The following is a 24,550-nucleotide window of genomic DNA, read 5'->3' on the forward strand; positions in this document are numbered from 1 at the left end:
CTATTGCTGCAAGCCGGACGCGTGTTCTAGCGAGGTCAATCAGTGTTGCTATAAGTTGGATGCATAGAGGTGTAAAGCTAACTAAGTGTAGATGCTAGGACTATAAGGAGAACTAATTGATCCTTAGCATCGGTGTTAAGGGTTGTTGCGTGATTAATGGTTGACTGATATGTCTGTTAGAATTTGATGTGCGTCTCCCTGTCGTGAATCTGGTTACTATCATGCCACACTGATGAACATGTTAACTTTTACTCCCCTTGCAATGCACGGGCATATGTGCTAATTTGACATAAAAATCTTTTCGGTGGCCTAGCGGTGACTCAGAGAAGGTGGCAAAATTCGCATAAAGTTCACTTGGTAGGCTTTATCAGTCAACCGTGGTCACACGCTGAACAATCTCTTCTCTCCCAAATGTCAACCACCATCGCTTTGTTACTTGTTCACCTCCACCTACTCCTGTGCGGCCATGGCGCCGCCGCCGTCGCAGCAACGGCGACACCGCCGCCTCTCCCGATTCTGCCCGTCCCTTCCTACGCGCAGCTCCAGTGGCAGCTCTCCGAGATGGCCCTCTTCATCCACTTCGGGCCCAACACCTTCACGGACTCCGAGTGGGGCTCCGGTCACGCCGACCCCGCCGTGTTCGCGCCGTCCGCGCTCGACGCCGGCCAATGGGCGCGCGTCGCGGCGGAGGGAGGGTTCGGCCGCGTGGTGCTCACGGCCAAGCACCACGACGGGTTCTGCCTCTGGCCGTCGGCGCTGACGGACTACTCGGTGGCCGCCTCGCCGTGGCGGGGTGGGGCGGGGGACGTCGTCGGCGAGCTCTCGGCCGCCGCGCGCGCGGAGGGGATCGGGCTGGGGCTGTACCTGTCGCCGTGGGACCGCCACGAGCCGGTGTACGGCGACACGGTCGCGTACAATGAGCACTACATGGGCCAAATGACGGAATTGCTCACCAGGTGTGTCAATCTGTGTGATCCGAGTTACTACAATGTTATTGCTGCTCCATCTTTTATTTGCAATTTTTTAGGAGAACTACTGAATTTAGAATCAATGTAAAAAATAGCGTGCTAGGACCAAATTGTGTGGCCCTTAAAATATGCTATTAGCATGCTATAGCGTGCTTATTAGCGAGACATTATACACAGATTTATTTAGCAAGGCATTCCTCAAAACACTATAGCTTGCTATTAGCGACGCTATGGGGCGCTTTTTTTTCACTGTTTAGAATGCAGGTCGTTGAAGATGTGGTTTTGGAGTGAAAACTCAAAAAAGAAAAAGGCTTCCTTCTTGACCTTTGCAGAAAACCGTAGTATCTGTTCTTACAGCATTACAGGATTACGATCTTGGATCAGTGTTTATTGTTCTGCTCGATTGAAAACATGAAGTTTGGCCCTTGTGGTGTTTCCTTGGTGAAAATTACTGCAATTTATCTCTATGATGATATTAACATTTTGTGCATATGCTTCTAGTATGTTGCTTCATGCATTACTTTGAACTCGGTTGATTACACATAATCAACAGTGGTACATTTGGTACCTGGATTGTGGAGCGTGTGGATTGTACCCATATGTTTTGCCTATGTTTTGTGGTGGACTTGGTGCTTAAGCTGTTTGTAAGCAGTCTATAAATTCTTCCTTTTATATGTTCAGGTATGGAGATGTGGAGGAAGTTTGGCTTGATGGTGCAAAGGGCGACGACATGTACATGGATTACATGTTTGATGCCTGGTTTGCGCTTATCCATCAGCTCCAGCGAAGGGTGGTTATCTTCTCAGATGCTGGACCAGATACTAGATGGGTAGGAGACGAGGCGGGGATTGCGGGCCGTACTTGCTGGTCTCCTTTCAACAAGACTGTTGTGACAATTGGACATATCATTCCTGAGTAAGTGATTTAGTCCTGCTTAATTGGAAAAGGTGTGATAACTATTGTTAATTAGTGTAAAGCCCATGCTTTAGTGCGGTTATTATTATATATTTTAGGTAGTCTATTTTAAAACATTTACATATAAAATTTGTAGTCTGTTAAGGATAGAGCTGCAAAGTATAAACATCATATTGCTAAAAAAGTATAAACATCCTTGAAATGCATAAATAAATTGAAATGTTACATTGTAGTATATAGTTTTCTAGCACAAATAAGGCTCGATGGTTGCATTTTTTGGGAAGTTATAAATTGAATTTTGTAATGTGTTAATCTATAAATTATTGTTCTTCTTTTTATTCTTTTACAGTATGTCTTTTCATGTAAAGAAGTATTTTCACCAAGAGACATGTCTTTCCACGACGAGACATCTTTTACTACCAAGATCTAATGAACTGTTCTTTTTAGGGTGACATGGCTTAACGTGGATTCTACATTAGGCGTTAGTTTTAGAATAAAGAAGGATTATGTACAATTATATTGTATTTGGTTGTATATAAAAATTTGGAGTGTTTGTCAAAAATCCTACCCTGCATTAGATCTTATCTCCCAGCTTACAATCACAGAGGTTATGTCACGTACTTCTGTTGAGATCCTAGCATGGATGAGACCTTTAGCCATAGGTAGACTTGGAATTTCAATAGCTTTTCTTGTGTGGATTCCGGATTCTTGACAAACTGCCGAAATGCCTTAGTTGTAGAAAAATTAAGGTATGTATAATCTTCCCATTTAGTAGGAGACAAATATAATTTAACATAACCGTGCTTCCATTTTTTTTCTCTGTTTCGCATGAGGAAAAAATTAGTACTGTAGTGCAATTATTGATTTGGAAGACAGCTGATGCTGCATAGCTTTACTGGAAGATGCATGAGAACGGACCGTTAAACTTTCATTCCCAGTACAGTACTACATTTGTACCAATGCTTCCAACTACTGTAATGATAGCATATCTTGAGGAACTATTGTCCTTCCAAAGTACTACCTAACTATAACCTCTAAACAGACAGCTAATGATAATACTTGATCTAAATAAATACTGCAGCTATCTTCACTTCGAAGGTAAGCTTCATTCATGGCATCAGGCGGTTGAAAGTACTTAATTAGGGTGCTATTATTTAGCAGAATTTGGTAATGGATGTATGGACCGAAAAATACCCACTACAGTGCCTCCTTTAGTAGAAAACATAATCAAGACAGCATGTTTTGGGATGTGATTTACGTACTGGGTTGCCTCAGAATGAAATGAGCTATAAGAATGGCTACAAACTATGAAATTTCATTCATATTCAGATTCCAAAGTTAAAATCCCTTGTTAAACCAAAAATTGGACTAGTGGACTTGATTCCTTTACTTATGTGTAGCAACGACAGCCATGAAAATGATTGGCATGAAATAATCTGTAGTTGGTTCATATACTTTTAGACTATGCCTCTATGGCGTATTGGCATTGACATCTCATCTCATAATTGTACAACCTGCAGTGTTCTGATTTTGAGGGATGTTTACTGAAAGTGGAGTTCGCTTGTCATTGACAAGCATATTGCTTTTAAGAAACAATTAGTCTACTGACTGGCATGCCAACTTTATTGCCAGATACTCACAAAGTGGGGATCAATTTGGTGAAGAATGGGTTCCTGCAGAATGTGATGTTTCCATCAGGCCAGGATGGTTCTGGCATGCCTCAGAGAAACCAAAAAGTGCTGTAACCCTGCTTGACATATACTACAAATCAGTTGGTAGAAATTGTCTCCTCATATTGAATGTTCCTCCCAATTCATCCGGGCTTATTTCCGACGAAGATATGCAAGTCCTTCAGGAATTCACCGAGATCCGACAGACAATTTTCTCTCACAACTTTGCTGCCAACGCGACTGTCACAGCAAGCAGTGTGCGTGGTGGGTTGGAGAACCTGCAGTTTGCACCCTCCAACGCCCTCCGAGATAGCATATACTCCTACTGGGCACCACAGGAAGGGCAGACAAGCTGGGAAATGCTCTTCGACCTCGGGCGATCCACTTCCTTCAACTTGCTCCAGCTCCAGGAGCCTATCCAGATGGGCCAGCGTGTGATCGAGTTCCATGTGGATGTCCTACTGGGTGGACTGTGGCAAACAATTCTTGAAGGCACGACAATTGGGTACAAGAGGCTGCTCCGGTTCCCTGCCGTCGAAGCCCGGTACCTGAAGCTATGTGTCGACAGTGCACGTGCAGACCCACTGATTGCATTCGTCGGCGTTTTCATGGACCCCTTCTCGGATGCATATGGTTTAGACCATGAGAAGCCATCCCATACTAATAGCAGTGAAGTCATAATGTTAAGGAGAGGCCATGCTGCTGCCAACAGGAGTACTGCTGCAATGTAAGCCCGAGCGCAGTTTGTGAAGTGCCACTTCAGATTTCCCAGTGTCATGTTTCATCATCACCTGGCCCTTGTTTTGGGATCAACATGGTGTCCGTGTATATCTTACGATTCGATTGAAGACGAAGCGCGTGGTGTTCGATGGTAAAGCGGTACGTGTGCACATATTTTCCGTCAGTATGGATTGTTCTTCGAAGCATTCTGAAGTAACAAATTTAGTTTCTGCAACCAAGCATGGTTGATCATCCTTTGTACTTTCCCAGGCCAGTTCTTGTTCTGAAAAAATCGCTGTAGAATGGTGTGATCAGAAACCTTGTACACTAGTTCCTGAATAATGTGATTTTTCTTTTGAACACGCTGAATAATGTGATGAGGAACTCTGCTTTCTGTGAAGTGATTGTCAATTTCCGTATGACCGCGTCTCTGAAGATGGTAATTCACAAACCGCCCTGCTTTACGTATCCTACACTCGAAGGCGTAAATTGGCTGCTTTGCCGTCTTCCACCTCACAGATGCACACAGCCGCCCATGGCTCGGCCTTGCACGGCCCCCGTGTAAACCCCAGATTTATCGAGCAGGCGGAGCCGCTCTCGCCGCCGCCGCCGGCGATAATGTCCGACCAGCAACAGCCCAGCACCCTCCTTCCCCTCGCCTCCCTTCCCGCAAACCCTAACCCTAACCCTACCCCGCCCCCGGTACCCGCCCCCACCCTCGCCCTCCACATCCCCGCCCTTCCCAGCCCCAGCAAGCGCAAGCGCACCGGGTTCCGCCGCAAAGTCCCCTCCGCCGCCTCCCCTGCTCCCCACCCGCCAGTTCCCCCCTCCGCCGCGGACGACATCATAGTGATCAACCGGGAGCCGACAGCGGAGGCCGTCACCGCGCTCACCGCCGGGTTCCCGGCGGATTCCCTCACCGACGAGGAGATCGAGGCGGGGGTGGTCTCGGACGTGGGCGGCATCGAGCAGGTCAACTACATCCTCATCCGCAACCACCTCCTCACCAGGTGGCGCGAGACCTTCAACTCATGGCTCGCCAAGGAGCCCTTCGCCTCGCTCATCCCGCCCCACTGCGAGCACCTCCTCACCTCCGCCTACAACTTCCTCGTCTCCCACGGCCACGTCAACTTCGGCGTCGCCCCCGCCATCAAGGAGCGCCTCCCCAAGGAGCCCACCAGGCCCAACACTGTCATCGTTGTCGGCGCTGGCCTTGCTGGGCTCGCCGCGGCACGGCACTTGCTGGCGTCCGGCTTTAAAGTGATTGTATTGGAGGGACGCAAGAGGTGCGGTGGCCGCGTGTACACGAAGAAGATGGAGGGTGGTGGGCACTCAGCTGCTGCTGACCTCGGTGGCAGCGTGCTTACCGGCACATTTGGGAACCCTCTCGGTGTTGTGGCTAAGCAGCTCGGCTTGCCGATGCATAAGATCAGAGACAAGTGCCCACTGTATCGGCCGGATGGGTCGCCAGTTGATCCGGAGGTGGATAAGGAAGTGGAGGGAACATATAACAAGTTTCTTGATAATGCCAGCCACCTGCGGGCAGCCATGGGGGATGTGGCGATGGATATCTCTCTTGGGGCGGCGCTCGAGACATTACGGCAGTCTGATGGGGGTATCTCCTCAGAGGAGGAGATAAACTTGTTCAATTGGCATATAGCAAATCTGGAGTATGCCAATGCAGGATTATCTTCAAGGCTTAGCTTTGCATTCTGGGACCAGGACGATCCGTATGACATGGGTGGGGATCACTGCTTCTTGCCTGGTGGCAATGGAAGGCTTGTACAGGCCCTGGCAGAGAATGTGCCCATTGTTTACGAGAGGACAGTGCACACTATACGGTATGGAGGGGATGGCGTGCAGGTGGTTGTCAATGGTGGTCAGGTGTATGAAGGGGACATGGCGCTGTGCACTGTGCCACTTGGGGTTCTGAAAAATGGGGGTATCAAGTTTGTACCTGAGCTGCCACAAAGGAAGCTTGATAGTATCAAGAAACTAGGCTTTGGGTTGTTAAACAAGGTCGCGATGTTGTTTCCTCATGTTTTTTGGAGCACCGACCTTGATACCTTTGGACATCTGACTGAAAATCCAAGTCGTCGAGGGGAATTCTTTCTGTTCTATAGCTATGCAACAGTGGCTGGTGGTCCATTGTTGATGGCTTTGGTTGCTGGTGAGGCTGCCCACAACTTTGAAACCACGCCTCCAACTGACGCTGTCAGCTCAGTTCTTCAGATACTAAGAGGTAAGGCTTCAATGTGATAGTTTCTATCATCAAATTTTACATTTTTGCTATATAGTACTCCCTCCGTTCAGAAATACTTGTCGCCAAAATGGATGTATCTAGAACTAAAATACATCTAGATACATTCATTTTTCCGACAAGTATTTCCAAACGGAGGGAGTAACAGAGTATATAAGGTATTCAATACCTCTCGCAACTGATTACTAGAACAGATTCTTAGTTCCGTTCACATAGGCAATTGCACTGAAATGTGTAGTGTTCATTCATATTGTACCAATGAATTTAACTGCTCAAAAATGGTTTCTGTCTAAAAAGTGAAGCTTGTATGTTGCAGGTATCTATGAACCACAGGGAGTTGAGGTACCAGATCCTCTACAGAGTGTTTGTACTAGATGGGGCACAGACTCTTTCAGTCTAGGTTCATATTCGCACGTTGCTGTTGGAGCATCTGGAGACGACTATGACATATTAGCCGAAAGTGTTGGAGACGGCCGGTTGTTTTTTGCTGGAGAAGCCACCACAAGGCGTTACCCTGCAACGATGCATGGAGCATTTATTACTGGCGTACGAGAAGCTGCTAACATCAATATCCATGCCACCGCCCGAGCAACAAAGACCAAAGTAGTAAAAAGCCCATCTACAAATGCTCAAGCTTGTGCTACCTTGCTAGTAGACCTGTTTAGGCAACCAGACTTGGAATTTGGGAGCTTCTCTGTCATTTTTGGCGGAAAAGCCTCGGATCCCAAATCTCCAGCCATTCTGAAGGTGGAACTGGGTGGCCCTCAGAAGAAAAGTGCGACCGAAGGAGGGAAAAAAGAGCAGCACCACTCAAACAAATCGTTGTTTCAGCAGCTACAGTCACATTTCAACCAGCAGCAGCAGCTCTATGTGTATACATTACTATTGCGGCAGCAGGCTATGGAGCTAAGAGAGGTTAGAGGGGGTGATGAGATGAGGCTGCATTACCTCTGTGAAACACTGGGCGTGAAATTAGTTGGCAGGAAAGGTCTTGGTCCTGGGGCTGATGCTGTGATTGCTTCCATTAAGGCGGACCGGAACAACAGTAGAACTAAATCTGGCCCCTCGAAGCTGAGAGTGCGGGTTTCTAAACCCCAACCTTCTGCTAAATCATGATCCCTGACTACTGATTCTGTTAGGAGCCTGGATGTACATAATTTGATAGAGTTGGTTGTCTTTGTTGTTCAATCATACTTTTGCTTGGAGATTCATTTGGATGGAGCCTCTCAAGATGTGCTCACAATCTCATGCCTCATGTTTGGTGATGGTTTGATGATGCCACTATCTAGATTTCGGGTAGGGCATCCAAATTTGCGTAACATCTAATTTATTTGTACCATTACGGCTTACCCTTGAAGAAGGTTGTTCAAATGGGAGAAGTTGGTTAGCTGGTGTGCATGAACTTCAGATAATTGAAAAGGAAACATGTCTGCTGTTTTTTAGTTGTAAATTTTCTTCTGCTTATATACTACTCCCTCCGTTTCTAAATATTTGTCTTTCTAAAGATTTCAACAAGTGACTACTCTATAATGTGTCTATATACATCCGTATGTGATAGTTCATTTGAAATATGTAAAAAGACAAATATTTAGGAACGGAGGGAGTACAAGTTTATTTGGCATATTTGACAGTTGATATACTCTGAATGAATGGCCATGAATCGTGTAACAGCTGGTAATTGCTGCAATTTGAGCAATTCAGTATTAGACAAAGCTTCAAGGATCAGCCAGCCTTTCCTTTGCGGTGTTCATTGGTGTTTATCATTTGGCAGCAATTGTACGCCTAACGACAACAATGTCCAATCGTGCAATCACTAGTCACCGCTGACTGAGTGTGTGCTCAGTGCCCCGGTCTTTGAATAGCTGCGAGTGAAAATGCTCCTCTTCAGTAGCACCCAGATTTGCAGGCAGCGCATGTTTATAGATACCAGAACAACCCACTTCCATCACTAGCAGCATTAGTTGCTGATGTATTACAGTCATGGTTCAATTACAGTGTAAAATGCTTTGCGAGTAAATAATGAAAAATAATGGCTTCTGCCTGGGAGAGAAACTAGCAACACGCTAATCAGTTTAACATTGCCCTTCCTTTCCACATCAAACAAGACTTCAGAAAAAGGATAAATCCGAGGTACAGTGCATAACTAAGTACATGAAAACAGCAGCACTGCAAGCCAAAGCCTAGAAATCACGAATGCAACCACAACCGATCCCGTAGCCTCTCTTCCCCTGCACCAAACATCTCATCCACCCTTTCTCCATCCCGGTAAAAATGGAAGGTCGGGGTGTATCGTATGTTCTGAGTTGTTTCGGGGCATTCATCAACATGGGCATAGACGAAAGTAAGATTCTTGAATTCGTTGCTGAATTTGTAGAAGGGTGGAAGAATCTGATTGCAAACACCGCACCTGGGTAATCGACAGGAATGAGTCGAGTTAATCACATTATGAGGAATGTATTCTCACTAACGAACAGTAGTGATAGGCAGACCGCTAAGCTATGCAACATACTAGTACGTATTATACAGCATGTAATGAAACAAACTTTAGATACACAGCTAGTAGTAGATAACTTGGACCATGTACAATGCAAGGTGCTCATAATTAATAAACCAAATTTTCTTAAGCGTCAGTGCTTATTTCTACAGAAGAGGTGCCTAAGTAAGCGCCTGTTCTATACAAATAAGCACCGGTGCTTAAATAAAAAACCAGCCATTTTCACAAGCACCCTGTAAGCACCTTGCATTGTACATATGCAGATTTCACCACTTTAGGACATAAAGCTTGCATTGGAAAAGCTTAGCTCATATGAATCTCAATAATTAGCTGTGTGTGTTGTATACTCTCCACATACATCCTAAAATGGCTGCAGAATTACATAAGATAGACATAGTACTGCAACAACTGATTATTACTCAATTGGGAAGAATAGTATCAAGTCATCAAGCAGTCAAAAGATTGATGCACAATCTTTAGTAGTTGCTAGTAGTTACAGTATAAGGTTCTCAATGCAAGAAGAAACAAAAGGTACATAGCAAGAAGGTTACATACCATGAGGCGCCATAGTTGATCACGGCCTGCAATGGAACAAAGCCAAAGAGTTCAATCAAAACAAACTTCCAGGTGACAAATTTCCATGGATTCGAAAGATCATCGATACTCTAGTAACAAATCTACTTTTTAAGGCTCATGCCTGTTTACCTTTCGTGCTCATTTTCTGGATATCATGTGGCAGAAAAGAAACATGGTTTTACTATCTCAGTATCGTATCTGCCAGTGCCAGTTAAACCGAGGTAGTCCGGCATGCATATCAGTATTTTCACCATGTGTGCTATTAAATAAAAAAGCGAAGGCGCGTAGAGGTAACATCTACACTTACTGAAGACTTGGAGGATTTGAGGGAATCAAGCATCTGTCTCAACTGCGGGTCGCTGCCAGCGCATCGCACGCTGCCATGGGAGCCACCTGGAAGGGGCAGTCCGGTGCCCTCCAAACCTGTCTTCCTGGCTTCCTCCTTCCCGTTGCCTGCCTCGGCGCTCATACCACCCGCCAGGTTTCTTCTGCGGCTATAATCCCTCAAAAGCCTGCAGTTGGAGCAAGGATTTAGGATTACAGTATACAAAACCCTTATAAATCCTGGCAATTAAGGGCAGTTCCTCCACTAGAACGAGGAAGAGGTCACGGATGCCACACCGCTTGCAACCGATCTCACCAGTCAGGGGCAGACCAACCAACTGGGTGAGCGAGCAATATATAGCTCATAGGCATAACATTGGATTGTTGCTTCTCAAAATGACTAACAGAAAATTTACGTTCTCAGGTATCGAAAATTATGACAATCTCTTCAAGCATCAAAGTTTCGCATCAATTCTTTGCGTGGTCCCCACCCATCCCAAAACCTAGGGTTTGAAGGACTGCCCAAATCATGCAACAGAACATACAAGCAAGAAAAGAAAAGGAAGAAACCTTACCTACCAGCTGTGTCAATGCCCCACCGGGAGGGCGGGCTCGGTGGTGAAGGGGTCTGGGAGGCGTCCTAGCCACTCAGTTCTGCCCCGAGCCAAGTCTATTTAGTGTCAGTGGCTTTTGAGCTCCATTATGTGGACTTCACCAATTTGTGAATTATGGACTTGGCGGCTCAGAGCTCCACGGAGAAAGCGGAGGCTGTGGTGGCGCCACGCAATACGGGGAGGCGGTGGCAATCTCGACAGGAAGGCGGTGGAAGAGGGAGCGCGGCGCGGCTGAGATCTCAGCAGGGAGGGAGGCAGCAGCCGGCGAGAGGCTTCTCTCTCACACGGACTGAGGTTGTGTTTGGTTGAGCTGCAAATTCTGAAAAAGCTGCTGTGAGCTCTGAGCTTTGAGAAAGCTGCTGTGAACTTCTAGCTGTGGAAAAGCAGGAAGCTGTTTGGTTGAAACAACTGTGAAATTGTAGATTTGGCTGTGGATTGTCTGTAATGCCCCTGGGCCATGAGTGAATATGGTTATATGCTAATTGACTGTAAAGCAGTGATCTGTACATTGGTAGGCGGAACGACCCTTTTGCAAAGAAAATTTGTGACAATGAAGATGATTCATAGCTAACACATATGCAATTCAAAGACTATACTTTGATGTTGCATATTACATATAAATAGATATTGACCCCATAATAATATTACAAAAGGCATGCACCATCGAAAATACATATTGTTCACATGATGATGACCTCCATCAACATAGCTAACCTATGTTGCTATCGCAAGACAAGCATCTGCTATCCTACTACGAATAGTGTTCATGGTATCTTCGTTCTCTTCCTCTTCAGCTTTCCATGACGTCTCATTCTGTGTGTTTTTGTTTAATTTCTCTTCTTCCATGACACGGCCAAGACATTCACTGAAGCTGAAACCCAGGCAATTTTGGAAATGTTTTCGGCAAGAAATCTATCCAGTGGGATAAACCACTGATGCACCATACTGTCATTTATCAAGCAATTGTTCAAACCTATCTAAAAATAAAAAATGTACGACTCCCTTCAGCTGGGCTTGAGGATGTTAATCAAAGGTTAGCTTGACAATTGATGAAACATGTCAATTACGCTGCAGTTTATAGTCAGGAAAAATATGACATGATTTTGCTTTTGCTTGTTCATTCAGGAGAGGAAAATGGGGTCTTCCAAAGATTGGATGACATAACGAAACAAGCATACAGATTAGCAAAGGCTTTGCTTGCAAGTTGCCAGGCAGCGACTCATGGCTTTGCTAAATCTACAAGCCGAAAGATGATCAATCTCGGTAGAAATGCAACAAGCAAGTGATATCAATAGAAAGAAGCTGCCCAGAACCGTTACTGACAAAGTCACCAGTGAATAATGAACACTGGTGACAAAATACAGCAAATGCAATGTTTCACAATAACACCAATACGTTCAGTACAGAGGGCTGCAAGGAATTTCAGATACTTCAGTTGCAGTAGTTGTCAAACAAAACTATCAGTCCACTAGCCTTCAAAGTATACTACTCCCTCCGTTCCTAAATATAAGTCTTTGTAGAGATTTCACTATGTGGACTACATACGGAGCAAAATGAGTGAATCTACACTCTAAAATGCATCTATATACATCCGAATGTGATCCATAGTGGAATCTCTACAAAAACTTATATTTAGGAACGGAGGGAGTAGTTGTGACATTAGCGTGACAGGGGAGCAACCGAAGCATGATATTAGATGAAACAGACTGAATTTTTGGTTGGGACTTTGAGCTTAAATTCCAAGGAAATACTGAGCAACACCATGGATGAAGAAAAGAAACCATTCGTTGGTTTTTGAGGTTCACAAACAATAACAGCACAAAATGGAGACCTGATAGCATTGCTGATGGCAACAAGATGGTGACATCAGACACTGCACTGGTAGGAACGTAACACAGCCAACATAGCACGAACGAGGACCGCCGTGATGAGGGGAGGAACGGGCAAGAGGGAAGATGGAGGAGGAAGGAAGTACTAGGAGGGAGGAGGTCCGGTGCGCCGGAGCCGGAGCCGGCGGCCGGCCGGCCGGCTGGACCAGGGCCGCCGGGAACAGGAGAAGCAAGAGGAAGAGGGAGGAAGCTGTACCTGGGTGGAGGGTGGAGGTTCGCTGGCGCGGGCGGCGGCGGCCAACCCTAGCCTGCGTTTCCTGCCTTCCTGGGAGGCTCGATTCCTGTCGGTCGTGCGCGAGGGCGAAGCAGCTCGTTCGTTTCTAGTGAAAAGACGGCGAACGGGTATTCACTTGCTAGTGGCATCCGGGGTAAATACTTCTCAATTTTAGAACCTGAAATCTAAAAAGCGGCCGGCCACTAAATAGACAGAACGAGCGGCCGGCTCCTGGCCGCTCGATCCTGACCCGAATCACCACATCCGGGGTAAGTACAGCCATCAAGTGTGACTACATAAATAACAATCTCGCCGAGTGCTTCAACGCTTGGGTGCGAGATATCAAGGACTTGCCGATTGTTCAGCTAGCTGACAAGATTAGAGAGATGATTATGGAACTATTTAGAAAAAGAAGAATGATTGGAGAAAGATTTACAGGGATAATACTTCCATTTGTCATACACCAACTAAATGCAAAGACTCGAGGACTAGGTCATCTCAAGGCTAAAGCATCAGCTGATTGGAGTGGGGAAGTGAAAAATGCTAACAAAGAGGATGAAAGACATGTGGTCAAAACTCTCACACATGAGTGTACATGTTTGCAATGGCAGCACACGGGCAAGCCTTGCGACCATGCACTAGCCTTCATAAATGTCTTGCAAGCTCGCAACTTTGTTAACATGGAGGACTATGTACATGAGTACTACTCAGTTAGCAGATTTAGGGCAGCATATGAAGGTGTAATTGAGCCCCTTACGGACAAGAATCAATGGCCACACGTGGACACAGGCTTTGTGTTGCGTCCACCAATTCCAATAGGCAAGAAGAAAGGTGCTGGAAGAACAAGAAAACAGAGGATAAAGAGTTGGTGGGAAGGTGGATCAAGGAAAGGATCCTTGAACAAATGCAAAAAATGTGGGGAGATAGGACATAGAGAAGCTGGTTGTCCTCAAAATGGAACAAAGAAAAGGTACATAGTAGTACTTGTTGCTGTTTTCTATCTATAATACCATGGTTCTTTTACATGAAAATAGTTCTAATTGCTTCTTTTTGTAGGAAAAGTAGGGGGGAAAAGAATCCATCTCCATGGTTTGATGTTTCCGTTAGCAATGCCGTTCCATCTACACCAACCAAGAGCAAGAATGATGCCACTTGTAGCAGTCCTGGAGCTGTCACAAGAAGCCAAGCTGCAGCTCAAGCTAGTCCTGGACCTGTCACAAGGAGCCAAGCTGCTACCCCACCACCAAAACCTCCAGCAAAAGGAAAGAAGAAGAAAATGACACCTAAGAGGAAGAAATTAAGCGACCTCTGAGCTTGTTTGTGGCTGTGATGAACTTGGCTGTTAGTGGAGACTCACTTTTATTGTTGTGTATGTGAGATGCAAACTCACTTTTATTTGCTCTGTAAGTGAGGTAGAGACTCACTTTTATTTCCTATGTATGTGAGGTAAAGACTCACTTATTTTGCTGTCATGAAGTCCTATAGAACATGGCTGAATTATTCTCTATGCTATCATTGAATCATTGTGACCCTATATTATTTCCAGTCTGTTTGTGTGGAAGCCTATTGATTACAGCAAAATCATGTCACTTTTTTTTCTGAAACATAGCACACAGCTTTAGAAAATCATGTCATTTCTTATTTGGCCAAAATATTTTGTGGAGCATGTTTGAAAATTCGGACAAGGTACAGAGATGTGCCTTTCAAACAGAGGGGTACTTTTGTCTATTCCTATTTCTATATGTTAGTTATATACTAACAAAGTTGTTAACAATGCCAAAGGGGGGTACCAGCAACAAGTAGACAGAACTGGGGGGGGGGGGGGGGGGGGTCAGAGAAAGGCAAACGAACAGAGGGGCTTAAGATCAAAGGCGCGTGAGCTGGGGGGGTTAAAATCGATTCTCACGGGCAAAAGAAGGATGAAAAACAAAGTGTCAAGATAAAAAATATGTTGTATTTCATTCAGGTTCTCCTAGGTTGGCTTGCGTGATTCAACAGCAGAACAAGAATACGATGAGCTACGGCATCACGTGCGCTTGGTTTTCATTTACTTGGAACCAACCAAATTCTTAATTAGTTGCCATCATCGGACGGACACTTGCTCAAGCATGTGACCTCATTTGCCATGAATACCCCGCTCGAAGTGGAACGAGACTGAGTGCGCACGCTTCGATCGATCGATCGGCAGAATGCTATATGGAAAGCGGGGGAAACACGGGTTCCCACCTCGTTTAGGTGGAGAGGCTGTCGGGGCGACAACTGACAGTTTAGGGGCGGATCTAGATGGCGCGCACCGGCACGCCCGGAAATCGCGGAGGCTCGGCGGGGCTCAGCTAATCACTGGGCGGAAACAAGCTCGTACCTCGGAAACCGGCGGCCGGGGACCGCTGACGGGGCGGAGGCAGCAGGAACGCGGCGCCCCGACGAGCGAAAGGGGGGGACGGCGGGGACGCGCCGTGAGGGGCCGGGCCGGGGGTGCTTGGAGGAGGCGGCACGGGACGGGGGCGTCGGCGGCGAGGCACGGCGCGGCGGCGGCCGTGGGGCGGGCGGACGGCGAGGGGAGATTCCGAGCTGCTGCGGTGGGGAAGGCGGGTTGGTAGGTCGGGTCGGGTCAGCAGGAGGAGGGAGGAAGAGGGAACAAAGGCAAGGGAAAGAGATGGACGATGCTTCTCTCTTCTAGGAGTATTTTTTTTTCTCGGCTCCGCACCCAGCACTGGCACACTTGAAGGGGCAGAGGACAAGTCCACCCTCAGTCGAACGTTGCGACGCCCCGTGTACGTCGGAGTAAGTACGACCACGAGACGGTCAGTCTTTAGCACACACAGCACTGAAAACTGGAAGGAAAGCGAAGCTAGAACTGAATTGGAGTCTCCGGTTTCACTCACTGGCAAAGCGGCAACCGCCGAGCGATCGGCGCGGCGTGCCTGCCGGGATCTCTGCTGGATCCCCTCTGCCTTTCAACTGCGAACTGCAAGGCTACTCCCTCGTCCGGGGAGCTTGGTGTTGAATGGAGTTGGGGTCTTAGTTGACCCGTGGCTTGGGGAATGATTTTAATTCGAGGTGAGTTGCTGCAATGGCTGATAATTTGCCAATCAATCGGGTATTGAAAACTGTTCTGCCCCTTTTTTTGCCAGAGGGCCCGATTGCTTGGCATGGCACTTGGCGCAGAATGGATGTGTTTTCGGTGAAATCCGCGTGCCATACGGACTGAAACTATCAGTTAGGAAAAATGATATATAAAAGACCGAATGGGAAGGTAGATCGTGTGTCAACCCGGTTTGGAAATGTGTATGGAATACGAGAATTTCTCGAACGGCAGAGGCCATTGCATCGCGAGCTGTGCACGGTATATTATTGAAAGACAACGAAAATAAATATGTGGACTCCTATCACATTGTCTAGTGTGTGTTCGAATATGGCAAGCGTTGAATCTGGTGGGAAATGCTCATATAACTTTCTTAGTTGACCGTGTTTGTTATCAGAGATGTGCATTGCTGGGAGTTGGCACCTATGGTGAAAAGTAATAGGCCAATTCATATCAAACCTATGCATGTCCCTCTGTGTAAAACAAGATCAAGAAAGAGCATCATCGGCAAACTCGGAGCCGAGGGAAGATCCTCGATAGCTAGCAGATATCGATTGTATAAGCCATCGTGGGGCACGATGAAGATCAATGTAGATGTTATGTTCAGCAGGTAATGCAGATCGTGTGACATGTGTGGTGACTCATTGTTTACTCCGGAATCCTGTAACACTCCTTGTGACGTTGCAACATACGAAAGAGAACCTTCCCAATCCAGACTATGGTAGATGGCGCAAGAGAAATAGGTGGGACGAAGACAACGACGGGGAGTGGGAGGAACCGACCACAACTGCCCATAAAACCTAGCGACCACCTCATCATCTCCCACCCAACGTGAAGATGTATTCACATAAAACCGTTTCTTGGGACCACCCGGACGGACGGTGAGGATTGAACCAACAAGCTAAAGAGACCGATAGGTGGGACCGAAGAACAAGCCGACGGTGGGGAATTTGAAATATTGGCCACGTCAGCTCCCGACCATGTGGGCCAGGCCGAGGACCCCTAAGATTATCAACCAGTGGGCTACATTCGTCAGGCCAAGGAGAGCCAAGATGGAAGATTCCAAAGACTTGGCGTGTACTCCAAGACTTAGAGGTTTGTCTTCGTCATGTCTAGATGTAACTGACATATATATGTGTAAACCTCAGGCACCCCCGGTATCTATATAAGCCGATGGGTGAGGAACGTAGATGACAATATTTATACATACACGATCTCTTGGTAGATTAACTAGTAACTTGTACACCCTTCAAATCAATACAATCAAAGCAGGACGTAGCGTATTATCTCTTCGAGTGAGCCCGAACCTGGGTAAATCATGTGTCATTGATATAATCGTGCCAAGGCTACCAGCTCAGGGCCCCCTTCCTGAGATCTGCTGGATTTGACTTCATCGCCCCTTTTATGGAATGGATGAGTCCATTGATCATTTGCTTATGAAATGCTCTCTAGCTAGAATGCTTTAGAACATCATCTCAAATGTGCCTTTGATATCCTTGATATCCATGATAATATTGATGCCCTTCTTGACAATTGGATCCACAAATTCCACTCAGATGATAAACACTTGGGGTTTGCTGGAAGAACACTTGGGGTTTGCTTGGGATCCACAAATTCCACTCAAATGCCCTTCTTAACCCGTTTCTAATCTTCCAGATAGTTCAACTGTGAGGCATAGTTGTATAATATCAACTGCCACTTCTAAAGTTTGTTTGCTCTTTTCCCTCCCTAAAGTCCTTGTTCTTTCTTTTAGGCCAAACTACTCTCTTTCTTAAAACTAATTGTATCCTTCTATGATTTTTTTATTTCTTCTATCAGGTAACTCCACTACTAGAATATTTCTTTCTTGGAAGGGATTTTTCTTCTCTCTTCTATTTTTCTTCATTCTTTCTTATGGTTACCCTGCTCCTAGATTCTTTTTTCTTCCTTGCATTCAATTTTGTTGTCATTTATATTTATATTTTGTGCATTTCTTCTTTCTGCAACAATGCTAGAAGATCCCATGTCATATGGGGACTAGGGAAGGATTATACAGAGGCTTGGGTCTGTCCTTTTTCTGCTTTTGGACAACACAAATCCAATGATTTATTTTCATTGTATAAGAAACTTGATCTTGTATGTTTCCAACTTTTTCATTTCTCATATGAGGAAAAACCACATCTAGAATTATTCCTTCCTTATGTTAAAATATATCATCACCATCATCATCATCATCATCATCATCATTATTATTTTATCTTTCTTTATGTATAATCTAGATTACAGTTTCTTTGTTCGGTAATCTTTTTTAGTATTTTATTATATTCTTTTTGTTCGGCGGTGGTTTGATGTTGCAATCATGTGTGAAGGAAATATGCCCTAGAGGCAATAATAAAGTTGTTATTTTATATTTCCTTATATCATGATAAATGTTCATTATTCATGCTAGAATTGTATTAAATGGAAACTTGATACATGTGTGAATACATAGACAAAACACTCTGTCCCTAGTATGCCTCTACTAGACTAGCTCGTTAATAAAAGATGGTTAAGTTTCCTAACCATAGACATGTGTTGTCATTTGATGAACGGGATCACGTCATTAGGAGAATGATGTGATGGACAAGACCCATCCGCTAACTTAGCATAATGATCGTTAAGTTTTACTGCTATTGCTTTCTTGATGACTTATACATATTCCTTTGACTATGAGATTATGCAACTCCCGAATACCGGAGGAACACCTTGTGTGCTATCAAACGTCACAACGTAACCGGGTGATTATAAAGATGCTCTACAGGTGTCACTGAAGGTGTTTGTTGGGTTGGCATAGATCGAGATTAGGATTTGTCACTCAGAGTATCGGAGAGGTATCTTTGGGCCCTCTCGGTAATGCACATCATGATAAGCCTTGCAAGCAATGTGACTAATGAGTTAGTTACGGGATGATGCATTACGGAATGAGTAAAGAGACTTGCCGGTAACGATATTTAACTAGGTATGAAGATACCGATGATCGAATCTCGGTCAAGTAACATAACGATGACAAAGGGAATGACGTATGTTGTCATTACGGTTTGACCGACAAAGATCTTCATAGAATATGTAGGAACCAATATGAGCATCCAAGTTCCGCTGTTGGTTATTGACCGAAGATGTGTCTCGGTCATGTCTACATAGTTCTCAAACCCGTAGGATCCGCATGTGTAACGTTCGATGACGATTTATATTATGAGTTATGTGTTTTGGTAACGGAAGATTGTTCGGAGTCCTGGATGAGATCACGGACATGACGAGGAGTCTCGAAATGGTCGAGAGGTAAAGATTGATATATTGGATGATAGTATTCGGACACCGGAAGTGTTTCGGAATGTATCGGGTACGTATCGGAGTACCGGGGGGATTACCGGAACCCCCCGGGGGAAGATATGGGCCATAGGAGGGAGGCAAGGCAGCCCGCAAGGGGTGCCCCCCCCAAGGGAGGAGTCTGAATTGGACTAGGGGAGGGGGCGGCGCCCCCCCTTCCTTCTCCTTCTCCCTCTCCTTCCCCCTTTCCCCCTCCGATAAAAGGAGGGGGGCGAATTGGACTAGGAGCCCAAGTGGAACTCCTCCCACTTGGGGCGCCCCTAGGGCGGCCTCCTCCCCTCTCCCTCCTTTATATACGGGGATGGGGGGAGCCTCTAAGACACACAAATTGTTCTTAGCCGTGTGCGGCGCCCCCTCCACCGTTTACTCCTCCGGTCATATTGTCGTAGTGCTTAGGCGAAGCCCTGCGCGGATCACTTCATCATCACCGTCACCACGCCGTCATGCTGACGAAACTCTCCCTTGACACTTTGTTGGATCAAGAGTTCGAGGGACGTCATCGAGTTGAACGTGTGCTAAACTCGGAGGTGCCGTACGTTCGGTGCATGATCGGTTGGATCGAGAAGACGTTCGACTACATCAACCACGTTAAGCTAATGCTTCCGCTTTCGATCTACGATGGTACGTGGACACACTCTCCCCCTCTCGTTGCTATGCATCTCCTAGATAGATCTTGCATGATTGTAGGAATTTTTTTGAAATTGCATGCTACATTCCCCAACAATGGCATCCGAGCCAGGTCTATGCGTAGATGATATGCACAAGTAGAACACAAAGAGTTGTGGACGATGATAGTAATACTGCTTACCACCAACGTCTTACTTTGATTCAGCGGTATTGTTGGATGAAGCGGCCCAGACCAACCTTACATGACCACGTTCATGAGACTGGTTCCACCGACAGACATGCAACTTGTTTTGCATAAAGGTGGCTGGCGGGTGTCTGTTTCTCCAACTTTAGTTGAATCGAATTTGACTAGGGCCGGTCCTTGTTGAAGGTTAAAACAACAAACTTGACGAAACAACGTTGTGGTTTTCATGCGTAGGTAAGAACGGTTCTTACTAGAAGCCCGTAGCAGCCACATAAAACTTGCAAGAGCAAAGTAGAGGACGTCTAACTTGGTTTTGCAGGGCATGTTGTGATGTGATATGGTCAAGACGACACCGTATTGAAGGAAATATGCCCTAGAGGCAATAATAAAGTTGGTATTTATATTTCCTTATATCATGATAAATGTTTATTATTCATGCTAGAATTGTATTAACAGGAAACTTAGTACATGTGTGAATACATAGACAAACAGAGTGTCACTAGTATGCCTCTACTTGACTAGCTCGTTGAATCAAAGATGGTTAAGTTTCCTAGCCATAGACATGAGTTGTCATTTGATTAATGGGATCACATCATTAGAGAATGATGTGATTGACTTGACCCATTCCATTAGCTTAGCACTTGATCGTTTAGTATATTGCTATTGCTTTCTTCATGACTTATACATGTTCCTATGAGTATGAGATTATGCAACTCCCGAATACCGGAGGAACACTTTGTGTGCTACCAAACGTCACAACGTAACTAGGTGATTATAAAGGTGCTCTACAGGTGTCTCCGATGGTACTTGTTGAGTTGGCATAGATCGAGATTAGGATTAGTCACTCCGATTGTCGGAGAGGTATCTCTGGGCCCTCTCGATAATGCACATCACTATAAGCCTTGCAAGCAATGTGACTAATGAGTTAGTTGTGGGATGATGCATTACGGAACGAGTAAAGAGACTTGCCGGTAACGAGATTGAACTAGGTATTGAGATACCGACGATCGAATCTCGGGCAAGTAACATACCGATGACAAAGGGAACAACGTATGTTGTTATGCGGTTTGACCGATAAAGATCTTCGTAGAATATGTGGGAACCAATATGAGCATCCAGGTTCCGCTTTTGGTTATTGACCGGAGATGAGTCTCAGTCATGTCTACATAGTTCTCGAACCCGTAGGGTCCGCACGCTTAACGTTTGGTGACGACCGGTATTATGAGTTTATGTGTTTTGATGTACCGAAGGTAGTTCAGAGTCCCAGATATGATCACGGACATGACGAGGAGTCTCGAAATGGTTGAGAATTAAAAATCGATATATTGGAAGCCTATGTTTGGACATCGGAATGGTTCCGGATGAGTTCGGGCATTTACCGGAGTACCGGGAGGTTACCGGACCCCCCCCGGGAGTGTATAGGCCTTATTGGGCCTTAGTGGGAGAGAGGAGCAGGCGGCCTAGGAGGGGGCGCCCCCGAAAGCCCAATCCGAATTGGGAGGGGGGCCGGCCCCCCTTTCCTTCTTCCCTCTCTCCTCCTTCCTTCCTCTCCTACTTGGAAGGGGGGAATCCTACTCCCGGTGGGAGTAGGACTCCCCTAGGGTGCGCCATAGAGAGGGCCGGCCCTCCCCCTCCTCCACTCCTTTATATACGGGGGAAGGGGGCACCCCATAGACACATAAGTTGATCATTGATCTCTTAGCCGTGTGCGGTGCCCCCCTCCACCATAATCCACCTCAGTCATATCGTCATAGTGCTTAGGCGAAGCCCTACGCCGGTAACTTCATCATCACCGTCATCATGCCGTCGTGCTGACGAAGCTCTCCCTCGACACTCTGCTGGATCGTGAGTTCGTGGGACGTCACCGAGCCGAACGTGTGCAGATCGCGGAGGTGTCGTACGTTCGGTACTAGGATCGGTTGATCATGAAGACGTACGACTACATCAACCGCGTTGTCATAACGCTTCCGCTTACGGTCTACGAGGGTACGTGGACAACACTCTCCCCTCTCATTGCTATGCATCACCATGATCTTGCATGTGCGTAGGATTTTTTTTGAAATTACTACGTTCCCCAACAGTGGCATCCGAGCCAGGTTTATGCATAGATGTTATATGCACGAGTAGAACACAAGTGAGTTGTGGGCGATAATAGTCATACTGCTTACCAGCATGTCATACTTTGATTCGGCGGTATTGTTGGATGAAGTGGCCCGAACCGACATTACGCGTACGCTTACGCGAGACTGGTTCTACTGACGTGCTTCGCACACAGGTGGCTGGCGGGTGTCAGTTTCTCCAACTTTAGTTGAATCGAGTGTGGCTACGCCTGGTCCTTGTTGAAGGTTAAAATAGCACATACTTGACGAAAAATCGTTGTGGTTTTGATGTGTAGTTAAGAACGGTTCTTGCTCAGCCCGTAGCTGCCACGTAAAACTTGCAACAACAAAGTAGAGGACGTCTAACTTGTTTTTGCAGGGCATGTTGTGATGTGATATGGTCAAGACATGATGCTAAATTTTATTGTATGAGATGATCATGTTTTGTAACGAAGTTATCGGCAACTGGCAGGAGCCATATGGTTGTCGCTTTATTGTATGCAATGCAATCGTGCTGTAATGCTTTACTTTATCACTAAGCGGTAGCGATAGTCGTAGAAGCAATAGTTGGCGAGACGACAACGATGCTACGATGGAGATAAAGGTGTCGCGCCGGTGATGATGGTGATCATGACGGTGCCTTGGAGATGGAGATAAAAGGCACAAGATGATGATGGCCATATCATATCACTTATATTGATTGCATGTGATGTTTATCCTTTATGCATCTTATTTTGCTTAGTTTGGCGGTAGCATTATTATAAGATGATCTCTCACTAAATTTCAAGGTACAAGTGTTCTCCCTGAGTATGCACCGTTGCGAAAGTTCCTCGTGCCGAGACACCACGTGATGATTGGGTGTGATAAGCTCTACGTTCACATACAACGGGTGCAAGCCAGTTTTGCACATGCAGAATACTCGGGTTAAACTTTACGAGCCTAGCATATGCCGATATGGCCTCAGAACACTGAGACCGAAAGGTCGAGCGTAAATCATATAGTAGATATGATCAACATAGTGATATTCACCATTGGAACTACTCCATCTCATGTGATGTTCGGACATGGTTTAGTTGATTTGGATCACGTGATCACTTAGATGATTAGAGAGATGTCTATCTAAGTGGGAGTTCTTTAGTAATATGATTAATTGAACTTTAATTTATCATGAACTTAGTACCTGATAGTATTTGCATGTCTATGTTGTTGTAGATAGATGGCTCGTGCTGTTAATCCGTTGAATTTTAATGTGTTCCTAGAGAAAGCTAAGTTGAAAGATGATGGTAGCAACTACATGAACCGGGTCCGCAACTTGAGGATTATCCTCATTGATGCACAGAAGAATTACGTCCTAAAAGCACCGCTAGGTGCCAAACCCGCAACAGCAGCAATGCCAGATGTTATGAACGTCTGGCAGAGCAAAGCTGATGACTACTCGATAGTTCAGTGTGCCATGCTTTACGGCTTAGAACCGGGACTTCAACGACATTTTGAACGTCATGGAGCATATGAGATGTTCTAGGAGTTGAATTTAATATTTCAAGCAAATGCTCGGCTTGAGAGATATGAAGTCTCCAATAAGTTCTACAGCTGCAAGATGGAGGAGAATAGTTCTATCCGTGAGCATATACTCAAAATGTCTGGTATAACAATCACTTGATTCAACTGGGAGTTAATCTTCCTGATGATAGTGTCATTGAAAGAATTCTTCAATCACTGCCACCAAGCTACAAGAGCTTCGTGATGAACTATAACATGCAAGGGATGATAAGACAATTCCCGAGCTCTTCGCAATGCTAAAGGCTGCGGAGGTAGAAATCAAGAAGGAGCATCAAGTGTTGATGGTCAACAAGACCACCAGATTCAAGAAAAAGGGTAAAGGGAAGAAGGCGAACTTCAAAAAGAATGGCAAGCAAGTTGTTGCTCAAGTGAAGAAGCCCAAATCTGGACCTAAGCCTAAGACTGAGTGCTTCTACTGCAAAGGGACTGGTCACTGGAAGCGGAACTTGAAGGAAATATGCCCTAGAGGCAATAATAAAGTTATTATTTATTTCCTTATATCATGATAAATGTTTATTATTCATGCTAGAATTGTATTAACCTGAAACATAATACATGTGTGAATACATAGACAAACAGAGTGTCACTAGTATGCCTCTACTTGACTAGCTCGTTAATCAAAGATGGTTATGTTTCCTAACCATAGACATGAGTTGTCATTTGATTAACGGGATCACATCATTAGGAGAATGATGTGATTGACTTGACCCATTCCGTTAGCTTAGCACACGTTCGTTTAGTATGTTGCTATTGCTTTCTTCATGACTTATACATGTTCCTATGTCTATGAGATTATGCAACTCCCGTTTACCCGAGGAACACTTTGTGTGCTACCAAACGTCACAACGTAACTGGGTGATTATAAAGGTGCTCTACAGGTGCCTCTGAAGGTACTTGTTGGGTTGGCGTATTTCGAGATTAGGATTTGTCACTCCGATTGTCGGAGAGGTATCTCTGGGCCCTCTCGGTAATGCACGTCACCTAAGCCTTGCAAGCATCGCAACTA

General features: G+C 45.6%; 3 protein-coding genes and 1 pseudogene across 7 annotated transcripts; 3 read left to right on the plus strand and 1 right to left on the minus strand.

The window, feature by feature from the left end:
- Nucleotides 1-362: 362 nt before the first annotated feature.
- On the plus strand, nucleotides 363-4,673 carry LOC125539441 (putative alpha-L-fucosidase 1). The gene is made up of 3 exons (XM_048702891.2): nucleotides 363-956; nucleotides 1,650-1,883; nucleotides 3,516-4,673. Exons 1-3 carry the CDS (start codon nucleotides 412-414, stop codon nucleotides 4,282-4,284), a joined length of 1,548 nt encoding a protein of 515 aa, XP_048558848.1. The 5' UTR covers nucleotides 363-411; the 3' UTR covers nucleotides 4,285-4,673.
- A 106-nt stretch (nucleotides 4,674-4,779) lies between these two features.
- On the plus strand, nucleotides 4,780-7,781 carry LOC147986367 (lysine-specific histone demethylase 1 homolog 3-like; annotated as a pseudogene). The gene is made up of 2 exons (XR_015617226.1): nucleotides 4,780-6,515; nucleotides 6,850-7,781. The product of XR_015617226.1 is annotated as a lysine-specific histone demethylase 1 homolog 3-like (transcript).
- A 676-nt stretch (nucleotides 7,782-8,457) lies between these two features.
- LOC125539453 (Thioredoxin superfamily protein) lies at nucleotides 8,458-15,318 on the minus strand. Of its 4 annotated transcripts, none has more exons than XM_087544689.1 (5): nucleotides 15,007-15,147; nucleotides 10,503-10,851; nucleotides 9,911-10,115; nucleotides 9,583-9,608; nucleotides 8,458-8,940 (listed from the first exon to the last, which is right to left on the minus strand). In XM_087544689.1, exons 3-5 carry the CDS (start codon nucleotides 10,070-10,072, stop codon nucleotides 8,721-8,723), a joined length of 408 nt encoding a protein of 135 aa, XP_087400815.1. In that variant the 5' UTR covers nucleotides 10,073-10,115; nucleotides 10,503-10,851; nucleotides 15,007-15,147; the 3' UTR covers nucleotides 8,458-8,720. The 4 variants fall into 4 exon arrangements, with proteins under 4 accessions (XP_087400815.1, XP_048558866.1, XP_048558865.1 ...); XM_048702909.2 differs by having other exon boundaries at nucleotides 10,507-10,860; XM_048702908.2 differs by having other exon boundaries at nucleotides 10,503-10,860.
- On the plus strand, nucleotides 12,929-13,956 carry LOC147986368 (uncharacterized). The gene is made up of 2 exons (XM_087544691.1): nucleotides 12,929-13,614; nucleotides 13,701-13,956. The coding sequence occupies exons 1-2, from the start codon at nucleotides 13,031-13,033 to the stop codon at nucleotides 13,954-13,956; spliced, it is 840 nt and encodes a 279-aa protein (XP_087400817.1). The 5' UTR covers nucleotides 12,929-13,030.
- Nucleotides 15,319-24,550: the final 9,232 nt, after the last annotated feature.

This window comes from Triticum urartu, chromosome 2A, assembly GCF_056163025.1.
Source record: "Triticum urartu cultivar PI428250 chromosome 2A, HENAU_Tu73, whole genome shotgun sequence".
In the NCBI taxonomy this organism is placed as follows: domain Eukaryota; kingdom Viridiplantae; phylum Streptophyta; class Magnoliopsida; order Poales; family Poaceae; genus Triticum; species Triticum urartu.

Coding starts and splice junctions, on each gene's coding strand:
- LOC125539441 (XM_048702891.2), top strand. CDS start 412: ATGTCAACCACCATCGCTTTGTTACTTGTTCACCTCCACCTACTCCTG. Junction 957..1,649: donor ATGACGGAATTGCTCACCAG/GTGTGTCAATCT, acceptor TTATATGTTCAG/GTATGGAGATGTGGAGGAAG. Junction 1,884..3,515: donor ATTGGACATATCATTCCTGA/GTAAGTGATTTA, acceptor CTTTATTGCCAG/ATACTCACAAAGTGGGGATC.
- LOC125539453 (XM_087544690.1), bottom strand. CDS start 10,072: ATGAGCGCCGAGGCAGGCAACGGGAAGGAGGAAGCCAGGAAGACAGGT. Junction 9,609..9,910: donor TCAAATCCTCCAAGTCTTCA/GTAAGTGTAGAT, acceptor GTTCCATTGCAG/GCCGTGATCAACTATGGCGC. Junction 8,941..9,582: donor ATCAACTATGGCGCCTCATG/GTATGTAACCTT, acceptor TCGATTACCCAG/GTGCGGTGTTTGCAATCAGA.
- LOC147986368 (XM_087544691.1), top strand. CDS start 13,031: ATGATTATGGAACTATTTAGAAAAAGAAGAATGATTGGAGAAAGATTT. Junction 13,615..13,700: donor CAAAATGGAACAAAGAAAAG/GTACATAGTAGT, acceptor TTCTTTTTGTAG/GAAAAGTAGGGGGGAAAAGA.